Here is a 23,043-nt window from a genome sequence, read left to right as displayed (position 1 = left end):
GAAGCAAAGACCTCCGTTGCTGTGGTATTCATCTGCACCAGCTTTCCAGCCTTTTCTTCAATTTTGCTTCCATAGACTGTGGCAAAGCCCTTCACAGATCATTGTCTGCCGTGACATGGGGTCCCTGAGGAGCAAGGCACAGAGCAAACCAGGGATAGAGATGCATCCCCATTCAGTAGCCCTAAGGGCCACATACTTCTGTCGCAGAAGTGTGTCCAAGCCAAATCTTGTCTTGGGACACAGGAGCACTTTCACACACGAAGGCAAGGACCTGGTCTCCTGGTATGGTCATCTACAGCATCATTCAGGCTGGAGACCAAGCAGAAATCTAACCTCTCTGCTGTCCATCCCCCTTCAGACACTGATCCTGTCCAAACTCAATCCAGACTGATTCAAACAAGGCCTAGATGTTTGCAGGAAACCCATGTCCAAGGAACTCCCTTTGTGTAAGGAACGCCTAGAGCCGCGTACCAAGACTGCTGGGAGCTGGGCTTTTGCTTGCCTTGGGCATGGCAGTACAAGTGGTGGCACACAGGCTGAAACCAGACAGCAGGATGTTGCTTTCTTGTCTATCACCTCTTCCTTGAAGCATTCCTTCGAGTGTATGGAGTACTTTCTCAAGCAGCAAACCTCAGTTTTCTTAGTGAGGCCTGGGGAGGAGGATGTTGGAGCTGGAGCAGATATTCCTGAAGATCTGAGATGTGATGAAAGCAGTCTGCATGCTGAGCTGACAAACAAGCAGCTTGGGGACACCAGCAAGCTCAGAAACAATTGGCATTTCTCCATTTTGCTTTCTGGCTGTGTCTGAGGTGACAGGGCAGGTCCATGATGTCTCCAGACAAGCCATCCTGCAGGCATGTGACTCCAAGGGATGGTTGCCTTGGTCCAAAAGGAGCAGAGGGACACTTCAGGGGGCAGAACCTGGGAGACACAGAAAGAGTGGATGAAGCATGAAGTCTGTAGTAATTTGTGTCTCTTTTCCCTTCTTCAGGCCACTTTGTCCCTGGCTCCTCTTGCCAGATTTCTGGAGCTCTCCTCTGAGTGATGCTCACCCTGCTTCCCTGGCTGCAATGGGCCAGGTAGAGCTTGCTGGCTGCTTCTGAATGGCTCAGGCAGTGAGGCATACCAAAAAGCTTTCTGAGCAGAAGCCAGCCCTGTCCCCTCTCCGTCCCTCTTTGTGTTTTGCAGAGCTGATTTCCTCCTTGCTGCTGGAGAGCCTCAGGAAGGAGAGAGGGAAAGTGAATGTGTTTGGGGTGTCGAGGGGGGGAGAAAAAATAATGAAATAAAAGGCACACTGCAATGGAGAATGGGCCAAGAAAAATATTTAATCCAAACAATGAACATTGTCATTTCCTCCCACAGTCTGCATTCCCAGTCAACTTCCCTGGGCAAGCAGGGGGAGCCAAGAATGGCCGGGCTCTCTGCCTCACCAGCATGAGTGTGTGTGTGTGCAAGGAAAGGGATGTGTCCTGGGGACACTGCGCTATAGCATCGCTTTGACTAGCTCCTGCCACGTCTGTGGCTGGAGGGACTGACACCAGCCCCAGTTTTCTGCAGGGAAACAGTGATTTGGAACAATGTCGGAGGTATGTGGGCAGGGATGGGAAGGGGAATTTCCAGGCACCCAATCTTGCGTGGTGGATGCATAGGGGCCTTAAGTGAACCAGACTTCTAACAAGGCTTTGGGTACTCTTCCAGTCTTCCCAGGGACCTCCCAGAGCTTTCTGAAATACCTTGGCTAGTGGCTGAGGTGGGAAGGAAGAAAAGGCATCTGTCAGGGAGAAGCTGCCCTCTGCCTATCCCTGTCCAAGGGCTGCAGCAGCCTCTCAGTGCTTTCCTTTCCCCATGCACCTATGCCTGCTCCCCCCTGCCACATGCAGTGGCTTGCCTCTGGAACGTGGCTTCTCTTGCATGTCTTAGACCCCTGAAACTGCAGTGGTCTCCAACTGTAGGACAGCTCCAGGTTCAGTCCCATGGTTCAGTGAGCCCCGGATTGGGCTGACATCCCTCTACCACCATATGGTCTGAGGTTTCCAGCTGTGCGTGAAAGCCTGGCACTGCTACTTCTTCATTTCTGATGCTGAGCACACACTGATGCCTCTGGGGACTTGCTCTTGAAAACCTTGCAAGGCTCCTGGAAGACCATGTGCACAGTGGAGGGAGACATTTCCCCAGCAGATGCTTATTGCCCAGCCCTGTTCCCATCTTTCCTGTCATGCCATCTCCCTCCTGTCTCCTCCAGCTGATCATTCAACCACTAATGGCTCATCTGTTGCAAGAGTGGAATAAATGGCAGTGAAGCTGATATGCAAGGGTGTGCATCTGACAGTAGTGGCAGCTTTCCCAGGGCTGGTCCCCACAAGTCTCCCTGCCAAAATGATGGTTCCCCTGTTCTTTGGGAGCTGCTTTGAAAGCAACAGCCAAGGACAAAGACAACTGGACCTCCTTAGCTGCAGGGTTGCTTGTGGTCATCTCAGCCTGCAAAGGGTTCAAGGTCAATGCTGGTGCCCAAAGGGAAGGATGAAAGAACAGCAAAATCTGTGCTGACTTAGAAGCAGCATAAAAGCAAACTGTACTCTCCTTGGATGGGATCAGCACAGTCGCAAGGCTCAGGACCTGCACAGCCTCATGAAGGCTGGGGGGAAACATTTTGCTTATTAAGGCTGGATTTGATCTCCTGAAACTGGGATCTCGGCTTTCTGTAGCTATGGACAGACAGAAACCACAAGCACTTTCCATCACAACAGCAGCGCAGTAGAGTCTTACAGCTCTTCGGTTACACAACTGGGCAGGTGCACACTGGTTTTTCTTTATTCCACCTTCCTCCAAAGAATCTGGAATGCCAAAAGAAAGGTACTGGGCCTTCAGGTCTGCTCAACCAGAGCAAAACCTGCATTCCTGGGACATAGTGTTCACCAAATGCCTGTGACACAGCACTAAAATATGTATGATACTGATGGAATCTGTGGTTTATTCTTCATGCTTCATCTTTCCCTCATTCTGTTGCACCCTTTGACGTTCTTTCACAGTGAATCAACCTACATACAGGGTGGCTTTGAAGAAGAGCATCTGGACCCTGCCTCCCTCGCTGATGGCACTGGGGGCTTCCTGCTGGGCGTACGGCAGCCCTGGGGAGGGAGCCATCCAGCTTGGCCCCAGCCCCAGGGACTCTGCACGGACGGTGGGAAAACGCTGTGCGCAGATGCTGTTCCCTGCATGGCATCTCCCATCAGCCTCAAGAGAAACCTCACCACCAAGCCCTCTGAGATGCTTCTGCCTGGGATGCAGCAGGATATAACTAGTCCTCTCTCATATCCCTCATTTGCCTGAAATATTTTTCCCTCTTTTTTTTTCTTTAATTTTTTCTCTTTTCACTCGTGCCTATTCCCAGCTTTGGGAGCCTGTGTTTTTTTAGCCTATTTAAATTGCCAAGCTCTTGATTCGTGGTTGCTATTTTTATGCCGGCAGCGCAGGGCTCAGGCTGGGCAGCGCCAGATGCTGCACCTCCACGTGCTAACACACGCCCCGCTGAAGCTCCTGTCTGAATAAACAAGGAAGATGAATGGCGCGAGTGGGGAGATTCGCTGACACAGCCCAGCTCCCTGGCTGCCTCGGTGGCACGCCGCCTAACTGAGCAGCTCCCTACCACTTAACACAGTGTGGAGCAGTTGCAGCAGTCACCTTATTCATTTCTTCCTAGTTTATACGAGCCATTTCAACCAGCTCTTTTCTCCCCTGCACTGGAGTATGCATATTTTGGAGACAGAATCCTAGCCGGCGATTTCCCTTGATCACATCCATTGCCTTCACATGGCATGGTTGGACATTGGTGTTTTCTTTTTTCCTGCCATCTTAAAACATTGGGTGTTTCTGCGAGTCACCAACAGGGGAAAACCTCCCTTCTCCCACCACTGGCATTGCTTTCTCTAGAGCCACATGGCTCAAGCACAGGCTGAAGAGAGTCTCTATGGGTTTTCCTCTTTGCATTGCCCATGTCCTCCCTTGCCATGACTCTTGCAAGAACAATAAGACTGCTGCAAGTGCAAAAGCACCTGTGCCCTCAGGGGTGACCCACTGGAACCTTACTTTGCTCTTGCTGGTTGCAAAGATGAAGCCAGGTGGAGATTCTTGACGAGGTGAAGCAGCGGGACTCACTGTGTTCTGCAGGCACCGGGTGAGGGGCAGGGACAGCAGTTCCCGAACCCTGTGCCTAGCTCTCTTGAGCCTTGAGTCCAATTAGTCATTTTTTATTTTCCCTTCATATGTTTTTCCAATGTAATTTGGAGCATGAGTTGTTAAGTTTCCCCAACAAGTGTTGCCATAGGAGCCTGTATTTGTTTAGGGTGGGGTACGGGCTCCGGCGGGTTGAGAGGAGGGGGCAATTAGCCCTAATAGGTGTAGAGAGAAACTGAGAGCCTCTCCTTCCCCATTCTGTCCCTGTCTCTCCCCCCACACACACCTTGTACACAAGATCTGGAAATCGTTTCAGACCTGTGCAGCCGGGATGGGCAAACCTCCCCATAATTGTATGGAAACTACCGAAGTGGCGGGGGTTGTTTTGCCAGTGAGTCATGACATATGGAGCAAAGCTCAAGGAAAAACTCTACCATGTGGAAGGCTGCAAAAGCAGCTCACACCCAGAAGAGCTCTTTCCTGCCAGCAGCCCTGGCTGGACCCTGCCTGCATCCCTGCACTGGACAGCCTCAGCATCCCTGCCCCAGTCCTTCTGGTGCTCAAAGCTGCTTCGTGGCTTAGAGACCTTCTTTGATCACTATCATTTAAGACCCACTGATGCTTTTCAATGGAAGAGGAGTGTTAACCCTACTGCCTTGGTGAAATTGTACCCTGGTCTCCTCTGGACATGGTTTGTGACAGCAATAATAGGAGCCAAATCCCTTCTTATTTTTGAGTGAGCTACCTAACATGACTGTGCCTCAATTTCCCAACTGTAGGAATGTGCACTCTTTCTTCTTCTCTCATGAGACCTTCCAGGCAAATGCAATCTCTCTGTGGCTTCCTGGATTTGGCCCCAGGGGCTATGGTACTGATAGTACAGAGAGACTCAGTGGTTTGCCATAATCCCTGCTGCTAATTCCTGAAGTGTCATTAGGCTGCATTGAGCTAATTTCTGTTCCTTGTGAGTCACAGTGACAAAAAGCCACATCAGTTCCCTCGGTTTGGCATGTTTTTTTTCCTGTGAGTTACTGGCATTATCTCCAGTCCCACATGTTGGCTTTGGTGCAGTGGATGCAGGACTGTCACTGTATGGTGACATTTTTCAGCTGGCTGTCATTTAGTTTAGAGGTGCTACAGCCAAGTGTCCATCAAAGGCTGGGTCTGCATGTTTTCTGAAGCCTAATTGTCATCTGGGGCTACCAGGTTCAGTGAAATGGGTCAGCTGCTTTCATGAGTAAAAGGGTGGCCAGGTTTCCACCAAGAGCCCTTTCTGATGGCAGCAGTCATCTTGGAGTTTGGCCATGATGGTTGAGAGGTAGCTACCATCACAGAGCCTGAAGCAGGAGAAACATTTCATTACTAATCACTCAGTTAATGAATGGCCTCTCCATTCTGCTAGCACATTTGGTTGTTGCTTGGCAGTGGTAATGTGTATCTGTGATAAACCTCGGCTGTGGATCGTTCCTGACAGCTCACTGCAGGTGCTTCACATGCACGTTGTTTGGTTGCACCAGTTGTACAGCATTGTTTCTCAGCCCTAGTTGGCTGCTTCTCAGCCTCAGTTGCTTGTTTCTCTTTTATGATGACTCATGTAACTAAACAACAATAAAATGGATTTCTGAATGGCTGCTTGTGCCATTTAACATTTCTGAACAGAAAGCTATTCCTCTGCAATAGCTTTCTGTTTCCATGTTAGAGCTGAAAGTAAAGAAAGCTTGTAGTGATGGAGCATTCATCTGAGCTGCTCCAAGGCAAGCTGGGCTCTGCAAATCCCTAGTTGTTGAGGGAGACCGGACCAGTAACTCACAAGAGAGCAGCTAAAGGCACTGGGCTGTTCCATGCAAAGAGGACCCACCATTATTCTGGCAATGTAGAATCCCCCACCACTCAACCATATAATTTCCTTACAGAGAGTGAGATTTGGGCCACAAAGAAGAGAAATGAGGAGGAAGATGGCCAAGACTTAAGCTGGAAGGTGGCCACATTACCAATACTTCTGGTTATCAGCAGGTTAATGCCCTCTCTACTCAGTCCAGAGTTGGATTATTCCTGTAGGGAGCTGGGGCTTAATAAAGATCCCTTCCATTTGTCACAGCTGGCAACCAAATAAGTAGCCTTGTTAGTCAACATGGCAAGTGGGGCTTGACAGGACTAGAGTCTCCAGTGGAGAGTCTAGTGGAATTTGGGGACATGTTCCTAGGGATCAGAACCAGAGCAAGAGCATTCTGGAAAAGCCAGAGTCCTTGCAACCAGGGCTTGCCAATGCTTGTCTTAGCTTGAGTGCAAGTACTTCTGTGAGACTCCTGACCTTGTTTAACCTTTCTTGTACTCCAAGGGAGATAAAGCAGTTGCCTCCCTGAGACTGATCCTCTAGCAGGATGTTCTATGGACCCTCAGAACAGCCTTTCTGTACTTAGCTGTCCAAGCCAGATCACCAAGCTCAACTTCAGAGCAAAGCTCTTTGGTAGGAAGGGTGTTAGAAGAGTTAGTCAGGTTCTTATAGAGAGTTGTTCAGCTGTGAACATACAGAGATTTGGATTATGGTGGAGACACAGTGAGAGGGGCGTGGGAAGGTGGATAACCAGATGAGGTGGTGAACTGACTTCTAGTTAGGTGGCAATGGACTCTGTGAAGAAGCACTGAGATGGGAATGGGGACTTGTGGTATTCAGGCTGTGGCCCTCTCTATGATGTGGATTTTCTTTCTCACTTTCTGACAGTTCCCTGATCCTTGAACTACAGCTACTGCCCTCTGAGAACCCACTACTCCATACACATCAGTTAGGATAACAGTCTTCTGGTGCCCTTTGGCTTTGGAGAGGAGACTGTGTGTGGTGGAACTGGGCCTTGGCACTTACCAGAGGTGCACCAGTGGCCTTGCTGGCCTGAGACCTGGGGCCTCAACTTTTAGGGGTAACCTTCTGCTTTTGAACAACCCTTTAAGCAAAGACTCATTTCTCTGCCTTAGCCTTTCCAAGCAGATGGCTGGTGCGACACCATCAACAACCGGGCATATTGCCAGTATGATGGGGGTGACTGCTGCTCCTCCACACTGTCCTCCAGGAAGGTAAGTGAGCATCTTCTGTGGTGCTGGCCAGGATTTAGGATTAAGTGGTGACTGCTAGCTATGCTCTTTGGCTTTGCTGGCCTTGGAAACAAGCCTGCAATGCAGTTCTCCCACAAATGGAGAATAAACCCATGGTTTTAAACCAAAGCCAGCTGAAGCTGATAGACATCATCCCACTGATTAGCAGTGGGGTTTGGCCTCAGGCCAGTGGGACTGAAAGCTCAGCCCGTCTCCCACTGAGGTTCACAGGATTTCCTTTTGTTTTGGGAAACAAGATGCAATGAAATTACTTCCATAGGATGCAGTGCTAGCCATGGTGAGACAGAAGTCACCTTGTCATATAATTTAGGGGATTTTTGGGATGGTCCATTGCCATCCACTATGGAACGTCTTTCCCAGTTCTCCCAGGAAAGGAAGGAGGGAGGAATAGCATAGAGGGAGCAACTTGGCTTTGGGGTTGCACAAATCCTTCTTTGTGCATCACAACCTCCCCTCCCACCAACTTGCTATCCAGCACTCACAGCCCATCCTTCCTAAGCATGTCCAACAGCAAAACAAATTGTATGGCATGAGATAATTTCTCACTGCAAAAATATGTGAATTTGGATCTTCTCAATCTTTGTTGTGGAGCTTGAATCATTTTTCCTTTCATCACGCATGCACACAGAGAAGTTAAAATAAAATCCTGGGAAGATCCAGTTGAGATAGGACAGAAAAGGCTCTACACCCATGTGATGAGTGAACCCTTCCAGCAATATCATGACATCTCAGAGCAAGGCATGGCTCTCAGGAGGTCTGAGACGTCAGCATCTCTGACCAAAATAAAGGACAGGTTCACAGTGAAAGGTGAGAGGATTCAGTCCCATAGTTCTAAGATACCCAGCCCCAGCTCACATCCCCCACAGGTCTCAGATCTCCTGTGGCACAAGCCTACAGCACACCTCTGATAAGGTAGATGCAGGAATATGGGGTTTAAACACCGCAAAACCACTTCAGCCTCTTGCTGGTCTAGGCTGTGAAAAATCAAATGTGCTTCAACAGTAGCAAACCTCCTGGCTCTGAGCCTGGTGTGTATAAAACCTTTGGAGGAAACTCTTTTCTCAGCTCCCATGGCCCATGACTGGACAACTGTCAACCAGGAACCAGATGCTTTGCTGGCTCCCTCCCACCTTATTCTGCTGTCACCAGCTAAGGTGACATGAGATTGCTTGGCCACACAGAGTTGTTGTAGAGAAAGCAATGTGCAGTGAGCCGCTCTACCTGCATGGGACGTCTCAAAGCAGCACAGCTTGTGAGCGGCCCTAGACAGACCCACTGCCTGCCCCACTGAAGGCTGTTCCAGCTCACACAGCCTCCGGCCTGTCTGGGTTTTCTTAATCCTTAATGAACAAGAACTGTATGCATCTACCTGGCTCATATATTGTGTCATGTGGAGGTCAGTCTTTGCAGCTGGCAGCTGGGTTGAGTTCCCTCAAGAGCTACAGAAGATAATGCTATGCTCTACCTCCATGCTTTGCTGAGCTTGGAAGAGCCAGGAGTAGCTTGAAGTACAGATACATGGGCTCAGACATGGACAAGGGGTTTTTCTAATAGGGAGAAAAGTGAAACTGAAATCTAGAGGTGCCTTACCGCTGCCAGCCTTAATCCAAATGTCTCGCACCCACCAAGGGAGACTTCTCCCCAGGGCTTGACTATGGGGGGGCACATGACTCAAGCCGACCCTTGGTTGCGAAATTTGAAACACAAGTTAACACAGAGGAAAATGCTAAGAGTAAAACTCAGCCGGGGACAGCTTGTATCCAAGCCCCTTTCTTAGTGAGCATGGGGCCTGGCAGTCTCCACAATGCCAATAACATCAGAGCACAGCCCAGAGTGTCTGTCTATCCTTACTGGAGATGGTGGAGAGGGCTTCAAGGGCATAGGGGTGCCAGGAGCCAGGGATCTTGAAGCAGAGGCTCACATCTCCCTTTGATCTCCCCAGGTGATCCCGTTTGCTGCTGACTGTGACCAGGATGAGTGCACATGCCGCGACCCGGCAGCCGAGGAGAACCAGTAGCAGCACCATGAAGGGCCTCTCTCAGTCAGGCGAGCACCGGAGGAGCGAAGGGTCCCTGGTGGGGTGTGATGGGGCAGGAGGTGTAAGCAAGAGCCAGGCAGCGGGATGGCAACTGCACACAGAGGGAACTGGTCAAGGCCACTGAGCTGCGGCAACAGAGGGCAGGCGTGTGGCAGTCCCCTACCCATCACTGCTCCCTCCCAAACCCAGCTGGGACACGGGGCCCGGTGCACGCTGAGGGGCTCAGCCAGGGGTCCAGCACTGCCTCAGCCATGCGCTGGGCTTGGCTTCACACAGAGAGCCCAGGCGCTGCCACAGACATTTGTCGTGGTCCGGTGTCTGGGTGTCTGCCTTTGCTCTGGATTTTGTCACTATTCACCCCCTCTGCTGTACAGGCTTCTTTTAGCAAGGTCGAGGTAGTTGTGATCTCTCTGCAAATATTTAAACTTAATTATATATATACATATATATAATATATATAAATATATATTATATTTTCTTTGCTCTTGATGAAGCTGAGAAAGGATATCCTTTGTCACACACCCATGCTGCTGTGAAGTACAAATCATTGGGAAAAGCGGAGGTCAGGGTGGGAGGAGTAGGGAATTTCCCTTTCCTTGCTAAGAGGGCGCTGGAAGGAGGACAGAGAGAGAAGCCAAACAGCCAGGCCACACCAAGAAAGCACTCCTCGGGCAGATAGCAGGGAGGCTGTGATCTCAAGGTGCTGTCAGCATCTTGCAGACACCAAGCTTTGCCCTAGGGATTTGCCTGGCTCCAGCTGGGGTTAACGCTAATGGTTCTGTGCTGCAAAGAGGCAGAGAAAAGGGGCAGAAAGAGGACAGCACAGAAGGGAGCGTAGAGCAGGAACACAGGCTCCTGTGTGCAGCTGCAAGCTGGCCCAGGAGACCCAAAGGTGCCCCCACGGGCAGGCTCGGAGCCTGGGTTTATGCAGAGCCGGAGAGTGGAGAGAGGGTGACACGGTGTGGAGAGACCGGGGATTGTCAAGGCATCCTTCGGGCTCCCCTAGCTCTCCTGACCCTTTTTTTTCCGGCATCTCCTAAATGTTTTGTCGGAGGACAAAAGTAGGGGCAGAGGTGCCTGGACATCCACCACCATCCAGGCAGGAGGTGCCTTGTCCTTCTCCAGTCCTTTTCCTGATTGCAAGTGTCCCCATCGCCCCACAGCAGGTTACCTCTTGCTGCCCTGGTCTAGGCAGCGATGTGGTGGGGGAAAGACATGATGGGCCAGATCTCCTCTGGCAGCAGGGACACACTGACATTTCTGTTCCCATCACGCACAAGTAAAACACCCGGGGGTTTTCACCCAAATGCAGTTTGGCAGAGGGCTGCACTTTTTTAACTGACACACACTTTTCAGTCAAAAAAAAACCAACAAACCCAACAAAAATCCTCAAACAACCCAAGGAAATTAAACAAGTCCCTCTGAGACTCTTCTAGTTTCATTATCCCCAGGAGGTGCAGCTCAGGCTGCCCACCCTGCTCCAACAGCGCAGGGAAGGGGGTACCCAGGGGTCCCAGTGAAGTAGGAGCAGAGGTATGGTAGCCTGCAGCAGCTGGGGAGAGTGGGGATGTGGGATGAAGGTGACACACAGAAGAGGAATTTTAAGTCCCAGCATCCTGCCATGCCAAACCCTTCCCTGCCTGGTGTCAGTGTTAGCTGCATGCTTATGTGTTTAAATGCCAAAATTTTACCTGTTTGGCTACAAGTGGGTACAGGGAAGGGACCGTGCCTCATGGACAGGGGAACCTGGGCAAGGCCAGAGGTGCTGGCTTGGTTGATAGGCATTTGTGCTTCTCATGAATGGATAGCTTCTACGTACTGAAATATTGTTCTTCTATAGCGACACTGAGCGTTTTTTGTCCCTTTAGGGTTTTATTCACAATGGAGGCTGCTGCTATTTTTTTTTTTGTATTTGATAATTATTTTTTATAAAAATCTATGAAAAATAAATAATCTTCTCATCCTCTGCCTCTTTTGCCTCTTTGCTTCATCTGAAGGGAAGCCAGGCTTGGGGAGGGAGGTGGTTCAGCTGTTCCCAGCACCCTTGGTCCCATATGCCTTCCTCTGCTTAAGGAACCCATCTCCTGTTGCTTCAGTGCACTGCCAGCAAAAAGCGTGATGGGGACCGGGGCAAGATGATGCCATAGTACCAGCCAAACCCATGGACATCTCCAAACCCCACAAACATCCCATGTCACCAAAGCAGGGGACATTCACAGGGCCCTTCTGGGTCAGGACTTTGCTTTGAAGATGCCCACAGCTGGCTTGCTCTGCGCACTCAGCCAAGTCAGTGTTTCTGGTGCTCTGGGGATTTGTAGCATTGGATGAAGCAACCTGACCCATGGAGCCTGCTGTAGCCACAGCTCTGTGTATCCCTGGCCATACCTGAGCATCCCCTCTGGACCAGAGGCACCTGGAGCATCTGAGCCAGGTTTGAAAGTCCCACCACCCCGAACACTGAAAGGCTATCATGCCAGTGGCATGAAGAGGGACAGCATGAGGCTGGAATTTGGCATCTCACCCTAGGAGCCTTTCCCAGTGCCCAGTTCCCAGTTCCCAGTGGCCCCAGCTGGCCAGGTCTCCCATGGTGCCAGCCATGGAGCCAGTTACAATGGTCTGTAGTGGCCACAGCTGGTGGCTCCACCTGCAATGGGACCAGCTTGCCCTGCGGTCACTTCCTCAGGCCCATGGGGTGGTTTACTGGGAAGAAATACTGCTATTTATAGACTTTGGGGAAAGGGGATTACAGGGTTTTAATTATTCCCACTGTTCAGGTGTTTGGTGTCCATGTTATGGGGTTTGGGTTTTTTTGCTTTCCTTTTTTAAGACTGAGCAAACAGACTGTTTCAACTGAGCAAATAAGATGGCCCTGAAAAAAAAAAGCCAAGCTCATCTCCAAGAGCAAGCAAACACAAATGGTAGCTAAAAACATCTAGTCTGCATTTCTGATGGACCAGTACTGGAGACATTTCAAGCCTCTACCCCCCATCAGCTAGGGGCAAGATGGTCCCTCAAGGAGCCCCTCTGCTGTTTTGCAAAGTGGCTTTTCAGTGCCTTTGAAAAGCCAAGTCTGTGTTAGGTAGGAGCTATTTCTCTTTCCTTCTCCATGCACCTTGCTTCAAGAGGTGGAAAAGGTGAGTCACAGGTGAGCAAGTGCAGAGATTGAAAAGGACTGAAAAACACAGGCACTTGCAGTGGGTCAGGGGCTGCTGGACCCTAGGGAGCAATGCTAAGGCTATGGAAAGCTATGAAATCCAAACATTCCTCCTGCAGGGCTGATGTGAGCACATCAAGGGCCCCAGAGAGAAGTGATGGGCTGAGGAAATAGAAGGAAAAGCCTCTCACATAGGGTGCGCAGTGCCGCGTGGGCAGGCAGAAAGCTCCTGAGGACAAGTAGCTGCCCCTGCAGACCTCAAGGTGTCTGGGCACATTACACAGCCTGCTTCCCTCACCACAGCCAGGGTGCCCTGCCCATCACTGGCAATTGGAGCCATATGTACACAGCCCGGATTGAAACAAGCTGAAGTGCTATGCTTTTGTGTTGCTGCTGGAAACAAGTGGGGTCCTGGCAAGCCCTTGGTCCTTCTAGCTGCCTCTGCTGGAGCGGCTGGGGATTCCAGCCACAGGGGCATGCAGGCAGGACTGCAGGCAGGGCTGGCCCTTGCACCATGTCCAGAAGGTGGGGTTCTGGAATGGATATGTCCAAAATCAAAGGGTGTATTCCTATGGGTGACAGTCAGCTCCTTGTTATCTTTGATTTGCATTGTCCTGTCTTTAAACCCCGCTCCCTCTTCTTTCAGCCATCTCTGGTGGCTATGTGCCTCACTTTGCTCCACACTGGCCTTGCTTCACTTCTGGTCTTTGCATGGATTCTCTCATTGGTCCCAGGAGGAACATCTGGTGACATTGGATGTCCTTTCTGGTGCAAAGCTCCCCAAAACCATGCACTTCCACCAGGGCCAGTTTTGCTCCTATGAAGGACAGCTCACTGGGGGACTCCACAGCCCCGAGCAACAAGGACCCCCACTGCACATCTTGCATTTAAAACAAAAAGAGCATCCGTCTGTGGCAGTAGCCAAGTGAAGAATTGTTTCCCTATTCCATCCTCTCCCTTCTGCCAAACACCCAGCCTCAAGGCAAGAGATGCTAACTCCTGTGTCCCCAAGACAATGAGTACATGTGGTTGAGTAGGGTGTCTCTTTCAGCAGCAGAAACTGGATGTGAAAAGCTTTGACAGTTGTTATGATGGAGGAGTCATTAAGAAACAGGGCAGCCACCAAGACTGTGGGGACACAGTGCCTTGTGTGTGGGCTCCAGCAGTGCCATGTTGTTCATGCATGTGTTGAAATGCAGTGACCCCTTCTGGTACCTGCTTTCTGAGAATATGGACTGCTGGTCAATGTCAACACTTCCAACACACACAGACTACCAAACCCTTCCTGAAAAGCTGGCATTGTGCTGGTGATGCACCCTCACAGTCCACCCCCATTGCTTGCAAGCAGACAACCCCTGAGGAGATTTTGCTCTGTGAAGGTGCAATGACCCAGTCACGCTGAGACCTTCTGACACATGACACTCCTTCTGGGGACAGTCAACTTCTTGTTATCTTTGATTTCCCTTGTCCTGTCTTTAAACCCTGCTTCTTTTACACAGCAGCTCAGGCTTGCAACTGCATGCCTTTCTGCCACGCATCCCCTCTTTTTCTCCTCCTCCTCCTCCTCCTTCTCATCCTTATGTCTCATTCCACAGCCATGGGTTATTGTGCAATGAGCTGGTGGCAGCCACAGCATTTAACTGCATGGAAAATAGCAGAAGGAAAGTATTGGATGTATTTTTATCTTATTTTCCTGCAATTTAACAGTGGGAAGAGAAAGAAATTGTTCCATGAGATTTAATGAAGTCTGGTTTCCTATGGATTTGTGTGCATAGTCCCTAAATTCTCCCTCTTCCGTGTCCTCTCAGGCATCCTGTCTGCCTGCCCACAGTAATCCCTGGCCCTCCCCAGGTCTCATATGCATCTGGCAGGGTGCGTGGCAGTACACATTGAGCTTGGCCAAGGGACCAGCCCCTACAAGTCCTGATGGCCTAAGCATTAGACACAACACTGCACTGTAAGCTACTTTTAAGGCATCCTTTGCAGCTCTCACATCATTCAGGCACTGATTTTCACATCATTTGTAGAATATTAGTGTTTGTAATACTGCTGGTCCTCTCTCAGAAGTCTGCCAGATGGAACAGAAAGCTCTCAAGGGGTGGCTGACACTCAGAGAGCACCATCCCATCCACCTTATATACTGAAAAAACAGGCTAAAAGGAGCATTTTTGGACTCTGAGTCTGAATTCCCAGTATCTGTGGAGGCTTGCAAAGCAAAGACTGAGAGCCCCTTGCCACGGACATGTAAATGTAGCCTTTCCCCCAAAACCAGAGGTGCCTGCAGGTATCTGGACCTTCCTGTGCCCAGCAAGAGCAGGTAGGCAAGGCGAGGTGCAGGACATAGCTCTGGCTGTATGTACTGAATGGTTTAGGAACAGGCTAACCCAGGGGGCAGACAGGCTAATGCTAAACTTGTGTGAAAATGCACCCAAGTTCAAAGGCTGGGAGTGTTTCATCCACTACCAAAAGATGACATCAACTGGACCAAAACTATAAACAAACACTCCAGTTTGCCCGAGCCATGGATAACTAACAGCTCCATTTAATAGTCGGTTAAATTATCATCTGGAGTTTTACATAGTGTTACAATGGGGTTTTTTCATTGCTGTTGTTTAAAACCTTTTTTTCTTCTTTTTTTTTCTTTTTTTTTTAAAGTGATCTGGAAGAGTTTTGTGTTTCTTGCCACATGGCTATGTCACCCTAAAGCACCCTACTTTCAATCTACAGTAGTAAAACATCACATTAGAGTTTTAATTGAACATCAAGGAACATGAATTGTAGCCATCTTTGTAAAGAAAAGGACCAAACCATCTTTATATGTTAACTCCACGACAAGTAAAAGGTAATAATGCTATTACAGGGGGACGGGTGCAGCAAAGGAAAGATAACAACCCAGAGGTTCATCTCAGGTGAATGATTGCCCATTAATTCAGAAATAAAACAAGAAGAGAGAGCGGGGGGGGCAGGGAGGTTGCAGAAATGGATGGACAAAACAGTGTGTTCTCCAGCTTCTGAGTCTCCCAGGATTCGTGGGGGGAACCAGGAGTCCAAGAGAGAAAATACTGTACAGACCAAACAGTAGAACCCTGCAGCAGACATGGATGGTGTCAGCTCTGCAAGGAAGGGCACGCCATGGGGTTTGCCCATGGCTGCTTTGGGTGAGCAAGCCCCATACAACACATTTCACCAAAGCCAGGTCTGCTACCATGGTGCAACCCCCTTCTTGGGTCTGGGCTCCCATGGCAGGCTGCTGGCATTTGTCTGAGATGGGCTCATGTGTTAGTTGGGGGATTCTGGCAAGAAAATCCAAGTTTGAGCAAAATTCTGACTTGCAAAGCCTTCACAAAGCCAGGGCCATTGTGAAGATGGCCCCTCAGATGTGCCACACCAGCAGGACCTGGCAGCACAGCGGGTGCAGGAGCGCTGCAGTATCAACCAGGTGGAGCACAGCCCCACACACAGACTGCATGTTACGTCATGGGATGAGGATGCCAAGCTCTGTCCAACTGTGCAGGGATGCTGCCGAAGGAGCTTGGATGGGTGTCTTTCCCCTTGTCCTCCAGGGTGGTCCATCTCCCCGCCATGGGGACGCTGGGGCAGAGGGAGTCCGGCCCAGCCGGCTGATGATACTGCAGGGTTTTGGTTGACCATGCAAGGACTTTGAAATGTGAGCACAGAAGTGGAACAGAAATATCTGAATAGCCCCAGTGCAAATCTTGGGGCTGGACAAAAGGGTGACCTAGGCGGGTGTGAATGCATGGGGTGTCCAGGGTTTTTCTGGCAGCACTGCAGCAAGTGACTGGCAGGCTGCACCACTCCCATCCCTGCTGCTGCACCTAGTGAGCGATAAAAGAGAAGAGTCTACTACCCAAAGGAAAACAGTCTGCATTTCATATAAAGGCCATGTAAGCGGTATTACTTGGCGAGCAACCAACTTGAGTCTGGGCCAGAGCAGCCTTCGTCCAAGCACCCCTCTGAGGCACTGAGCAAAGGTGCCCTTTGCCCATCTCTGGTCAGCTGCCCAGCTGGAAGTTAAAAGTTGTCACAGCATCTGCTGGGAGAAGCAAAAAGATAAATCAAAGTGTCTTGGAGACTGAAAGGAGAAGGAGCAATGGCTCAGTACAGATCACATCTGCACATATACCTGTGCATGGAGATGGCATTGGTCTTGCTCTGAGCCCTAAGCCCTTGGCAGCATCAGGCACATCAAAATATAAGGAGAAACACATGAAAAGAAGCCAAAAGGACACAGTAGACTTGCAAACAGCAGGCGTTTGCCTGATGACCCCTGCTAGACACATTCATTACAGAAACGACACACCCAGGTAACACTGACTGCTGGTGCCTGCTCCCAGCAGCACCCCATCCAGGCTAGCTGTCCCTGGAGGAGAGGTCTGCCCATGGAAGGGAAGAGAAAAGCATTGCGTGGTCCTGCAGGAAGATACTGAACTGCTGTTGAGCAATTACTGTGATGCAACTCTGTTGGCTGTGATCAGCTGTGGACCACGGACCGCAGCTGCTTCCCTCTCAGCACCATGAAAATGTTCAAGCCATGTCCTTAGCAGGTATAAGGAGGAATGAGGCAGAAAGTCACAAGTGACAGGCTGAAGACTTCTCCTGCCAGGACTGAAAAAATGAAAAGGAAATTTCTCTCTGAAAAGGCATCATAAAAATCCCTCTGTAGGGCTCCTGGCTTGTCCAGATCAAAGGTGCACAGCTGGCAAGTGCAGAGATGCCTCCTCTGCAAACCAAGCTGGAAGCTGAAGCTAAAAGGAAGCCATTTGCTGCCTCTAACACCATCAGTGGTAAAAGGGTTTTTGAGAACATTTTGCCCTGATCCAAGCCCAGTGTCCCAGGACAACCCCAGTTCTCTGGCTTGAAAAGAGTCACTGGTGAGAGCTGCAGATGTGAGCCTGAACGCAAGCAAACAACACCCTCAGGAGCCTGCCCGCCATGCTATGTCACTGAACTGTCTCTGGGACCAGGACCTACAGGATCATCCTGCACCACCGTGGTGGGGTACGCTACACCCCACTCCCCTCACCATGCGGAGCCTGGGCTATGCCAGAGTTACAGGGCAGCTGGTGCAGAAGGCAGCTCCATCTGAGCCATCTGACTGCGGATCTCTTGGCTGGGGCTCTCCTGAGCAGTAGTTTGACATTGCTTCAAAGTCTTTATTGTAGTGGGTAAAAAAAACCCAAGAAGGTATTTTTAATGTGACTTCCCAGCAATGTGGTCCTGCAAGAAGAAAGCTCACAATGTCCAGTTGACCACTGGCCCTGAGGACAAGATGCTTTTGCTCTGGAGGACTCTGCATCTTGGAGCAGACATAGGCTTTAACCATGACAGAAGAGCCTGAGGAGAAGGGCTCACCAATGCTCCTCTCTCCTCACCCCAGCTGGTGACACCATGCCCTTCAATGGCAGCATCACTCAGCTGGGTCTCATACAGACCTCATGCTTTACAACTGCAAGAAAACCCTCAAACATCCCAATCCTCCTGGCCATCCGGTGGCTGTTTTGCTCAGCTATAACCATTAGCAACCCTGCATCCCTTGCTCCCCTATCCTGCCCGTGCCACTGTGTTTCTCCTGTGACCGATGTCCCCCGCCCTCGGGAATGGTCTCCACAGGCAGGGCAGGGATGGGGTGGGAGAAGAAGGCTGCACACTCCCGGACTCCCCTCTCCACTGATGCTGAGGAACCTCTTGGCAAAATGAATAAAACAAAGTCAAGAAAACTGTGTCCCACAAGACTTCTAACTAGAAAGGCTTTTGGCCAAGTTGAAGAAGAAACTAATACTGAGTCGGTCCTGCAGAGCAGTTGGTTTCACTCCCTGGTCCAAATTTTTGCCTCCAGAAACATCAGTGACACCCTCCCCCCATGGGTCCATGTATAAAACCCTCACAAATGCTCATGGGAAGGCCAGTGTGAGAGTGGGAGCCTGCAACCCTCAGTAGTCCTTGTCACCATAGTCATTGTAAAGGACACTCAGTGTTTGCTCCTCGCATGTCTTCTTGAGGTCCCGGCTGAGCTCTGACCAGTCAAGCCCATAGGGCTTGATCTCACTGTAGCGGCAGGCGAGGTACTTGAGGGATGAGCGCTGGAGACTGATCTTAGGCTCTTGCAGGAGGCCATTGCACCAGCTGCTGAGGTCCCCCAGCTGTGAGAGGATGAGGCCAGCCTTCCTGCAGTGAGGATGGGCAAGGGGAGATGCCATGGGGACAGACAGTGAGGGGCAGTGGGGGTGATGGAGACACCACGGGGGAATGGTGGGAAGGGCAGGAGGAGCATATGAGGAGAGAAAACCAAAGACATTTAGTACACTGCCAGAGCTCCTGGAGAGAGAAGAAACAACACAAGAGTCAGGCAGTATAGACAGCAGCTGAGTGGAGCCTGATACTGTCCAAGGAGTACAGCATGGCTGGGGGGACACACTAGCCCTGTGGCACCACTGCAAGCCTAAATGCACATTATAACACCCCCTACTATGGTCAGAGGTGCCCATGACAACATTGTGGTGCTGGACCTGCATCACTGGTCTTGGCACTCACAATTCCCTGTTCTGTCCCTCCTTCTTCCACCCTGTATCATCCTCATAACAAGGCTGAGTTTACTGAGGGGCAGTCGCAGGTATAGCTGGGAAACCCCCAACACTCCTTGGGATGGACATCAATGACCCAAATGGCATCACCAGTCACTGCTGCAGTTACTGGACCCCAAATATAACAGGGTGGGAAAGTGGAAGCCAATAGCACTGCAGACATGTGGAGAAATGCTGAAAGGTGTCAGGCATGACATGCATGGCCAGCCCAGGGCAGTGTCATCATGAGTGTGCTCTCCATGAAGTGATGTTTAGGAAGTGTGCTGGTCACTCATGGCTTACTGTAGGACAGTGACCTGGCAGGAAGGGCAGAGAAAAGGCAGGTATGCTGGGAGCATTGCTCTCTTGTCAAAATACCTGCCTGGCTTGTGGGGGTCATTATGGGAGGCTGAAAGTGAGATAAGAACTATCAAGCTCATAAGATGCAGTATCACAGGATATAAGTACAATGACTGACACTCCTGGTAGATGACTTGTAATATTTAATAACAGTTTAGAAAATGTGTCCCACAGGACAGCATGCAAACTGGAAGGAACATACTGAGGCATACAACATAGGTTTGAACCAAAAAGCTCTGAGAGAGCAGGGGATGTGGCAGACCTCCCCAGTTCTTTGTATGTGCATTTTGCATCTTCCAGTTGCAGAGAACAAAACAAGGAAAGCCAGGTCATGGCAGTAGCACTTCATAAAGAGCCATCACGCAGCCAAGGAAGCCAGAAAAGAAGGTTGTATGACAGAGGGAGAGAAGGTCCAGGAAGAATCCATCTTCAGCAGAAGACTGACACGCAGCACCCCCAGGGCAACACAGCTTCAGTGTGGGCTTGTTCTGATAGCAAGAAAGTGCTAAGTTACCAACCCCTCATGCTGAATGAGATACTGGAAGGGTGCAAAGATCCTGGCCAAATATGACCTAAATTGTGTTCTCTCCTTTTCACATTCTTCCCCTTAAAACTGTGCTTTTTATACCTTTATCAAGAAAAATGGTTTGTTAAGATAAAACATGTTATGTTCATTTTAAACTTGTCTAACACTTTGGGCGATGTCCAGGGAATCTGGCAAATCTGGAGGCAATTCAGATCAAGTGCCTTGAAGGTGAGTATCACATGTGCCTGGAAACCCAGACAAAATTTTAAGTGTCTCAAAAGCTGGAATAAGTTCTCTAGCCAGCTTCAAGGTCAGTTGGTGGGTTAGTACAGACAGAAGATACATCCCCTTGGTAGCTTTAACTCAGCATCTGCTCAGCACAGAACAGGCAGTGGAGGCACAGACCATGATGTTAGGGAAAACACATTCTTAAAACACATTGTCACATTCCTACTTGGATAAGCAGGGGTTGCGTGTGGAGCACATGGCTGCGTTGTGGCTGGTTAGACAGCTCAAGGGTACGCGTACCAAGCATGGAGGACCATCCACATCCCCTCCAAACCCTCCTCCAGGCCACGTGCACTATGGCAGAGCTGCTTGGAGAGGAATTAATTTACCCCAGGCTCAGACAGAGCCAACCTTGACTTTTCCAGAGAGGGAACCCTCAAGACATTGGTTGTGGATATGGCTGCAGCTCAAAGGGGCAAGTCTGAAGCCACCAATATGTTGCCCAGCTCTGCAGCCACATGATATCCAAAGCCCCAGCACTCACTTCCAGATCACAGCAGAGAGGTGAAGGTGCTTAGCACAGTGTTAACTCCACAGATAGCTACCCAAGCTGCCCAGGTCTTCCAGCCATGAGAACGTACATGGCTTCTCACTTGTCCTGGTCCCCACATATAGACACCTAGACAAGGTGCTGGGGCTGCTTCTCTTTTCCTCCAGCATCTCATGTACTCTCACAGGAATGTTGAATGTGATCCCACAGATTTTGGCTCAAAGCCCATAGACGCAACCAGACTTCACCAGGTTTCGCATCAAATCCCATTTCCACTTATTACTTGCTAGAAAATGACTTGCCTTTCCCTCCATTTCTTCTTATGCCAAGTGCAGGGCTTTCTGCAGCCCTTCTTGGATTGGGAGAGAGCACTGTCTTTTGTAACCCCAGCAAGTTATCTGCACACACCCTCACTTCCTTCATTCCAGCAGCCAGCGTCTCCAAGAAGGGAGGTGAGCACACCACAAACAAGCAGAGCCAGAAGGCAGCATGGCCACGTGGAGGAGGAGGGACATGGTAAAGTCATTCGTGTGGGTCCACATTCAGGAGCATCAGCAACAGTCAAACAAACACTCTGTCTGCTGGCTAAATAATGTCATCTGCAAGTGATTTGTCCTGTCACCACCAGTCTGGATGCTTCGCCCTCACAGACGATCAAACAGGAGGTCTGCTTTCCAAGATTTGTCATCACCAGAACCCATTGCAGCTGCCTAAATGTCTCTTTCCAAGTAGTGCGAGCTGCAAACACTTCATCAGCAACTTGCGTCATCCCATCCTAAGCACTCCAGAATTTTCAGAGGCTGGAATTAACCCTCTGGCTCATCGATTCACACAGCAAAGCTAACATCTGGGCAATTCAGTGGCATTTTTGGCTCCTCCATGTCAATACACATCTGCCTTGTGGGGCTTGAGATGGCAGCTTCCACCTTATGTTCTGTATGGTCCTTGGTCTCCTCACTGAGGCAGTGAGAGGCTATGGTATTGCTCAGCTGCAGTGATGGCAGTGGCTGTGTGATGACTCCAATCTGTCACATAAAGAATTTTATGTGCTCCTCATGCAAACCATCACAACAGATGTCAGATGTCCTTTGCAAACTGGGGCTGGATTTCACATCTGGAAATTGAGAAAGAGCAGCATCACCACAGCTGGGCCCAAGATGAAGGTGAGATGAAAGTCCAAGCCTGATGATCCCATTCAGTGTCATTGGAATGAAGCAACCCTAGGCAGGGGAGCTGGTGGGAGCCTCAGCCTTAACAAGACTCCAAGCACAGGGATGTCGCTACTGAGCTTTAAGGGTGTGCCTCAAAGAGTTCACATTTCTTAGAACATAAATGGGAAAAGGGGAAAAAGGAGGGATCCCAGCTTTTCCTCAAGGAGTGTAGGATCTCTTAGGAATTTCCCACCAAAGCTGGACTAGGAGATATGCCTAAGACACTAAGTGCATGACAGCCACCAGCTATTTGTTGTGTCTTTCTGATCAAATATCAGAGGGCTGGAGAACAGAGAAGGTATTTGGAGGATCTCCAGTCTTCTGCTAGAAATCCACAAGTGATCACCTGGAGAAGCAGGGCTGGAAGACAGCTACTGGTGAGATCAGCAAGAGGAGGTGTGGAACAGGGGGTAAGGTGGAGGTCATACATTTCATAGATAGGAGCTGATGCTGACATACACTTGAAGTAATCCTGATTACTTCAGTTAGGATGGGCTCAAGGTTCTGGCTCTTTGGAGGCCAGATGCTGTGAAACACCACTGCAGCCCACACAATCTCACAGTGAGCTTGTTAAACCAACTGGAAGCATCCACATCACTAGGAAACCATGCAGACAAAAGCAGATGTCAAAGGATAAGGGGAGAAGTGAACATCTGGTTGTCTCTGCAAGCCCAGGACATGAGACAACCCATCCCCAGGCAACTGGAGGGGCTGCAGTGTCCTGGAGAAGCCCAGGGAGAAGACATGGTTCTCAGTTAGGCATGAAGGGACGTTTTCAGCCAGGAAGAGATCAGGGCCACCTCCTCCAAAACCTGCTGTGGCAGCTTAGCACTGCCTGGGCACCAAAACACTCGTGTCCCTGAGATCATCCCACACAACCGCAGACATGCATCGAAAGGGAGGGAACACATGCAATTCAGACCCAAGGTCAATCTACTGCCTGCTTTGGACCACAACTGACAGTGAGTCAACTGCATCAATGCCTGGGGCCCTTCTCTAGCGCACTCCAACCACACTCAGCTGTGCAATATTTTTCCAAGACTTTTTCCATGCATTTTTCCATGTAGCAGCAGCTACTGAGGGAAGAAGAGAATCTCTTCCCCTTCCCACCCTG

The 23,043-nt window shown here is 50.1% G+C and overlaps 2 protein-coding genes across 4 annotated transcripts in view; one reads left to right on the top strand and one right to left on the bottom strand.

Moving 5' to 3' along the window:
* The window catches only part of PAPPA2 (pappalysin 2), an 86,259-nt gene extending 76,817 nt beyond the window's left edge, over positions 1-9,442 (top strand). The window contains exons 21-22 of the mRNA XM_057427046.1: positions 7,144-7,242; positions 9,224-9,442. Coding sequence (XP_057283029.1) covers positions 7,144-7,242; positions 9,224-9,298 — 174 coding nt within the window. The 3' untranslated portion in view covers positions 9,299-9,442. The remainder of the gene's footprint in view (positions 1-7,143; positions 7,243-9,223) is intronic.
* An 8,588-nt stretch (positions 9,443-18,030) lies between these two features.
* The window catches only part of ASTN1 (astrotactin 1), a 53,073-nt gene continuing 48,060 nt past the window's right edge, over positions 18,031-23,043 (bottom strand). The window contains exon 23 of one of the 3 annotated variants that reach the window (XM_057427048.1): positions 18,031-18,659. In XM_057427048.1, the coding sequence (XP_057283031.1) occupies positions 18,425-18,659 (235 nt within the window). In that variant the 3' untranslated portion in view covers positions 18,031-18,424. Of the gene's footprint in view, positions 18,660-19,540; positions 20,043-20,128; positions 21,833-23,043 lie in introns of those variants that run through there. The other 2 variants (XM_057427049.1, XM_057427051.1) reach the window with 2 other exon arrangements.

This window comes from Pezoporus wallicus, unplaced genomic scaffold (assembly GCF_028554395.1).
Source record: "Pezoporus wallicus isolate ANWC-B61680 ecotype Strahan unplaced genomic scaffold, APGP_CSIRO_Pwel_v1 scaffold_7107, whole genome shotgun sequence".
Classification (NCBI taxonomy): Eukaryota; Metazoa; Chordata; class Aves; order Psittaciformes; family Psittacidae; genus Pezoporus; species Pezoporus wallicus.
The sequence above is the reverse complement of the archived record's forward strand: the minus strand, read 5'-3'. Positions and strand labels throughout refer to the sequence as shown.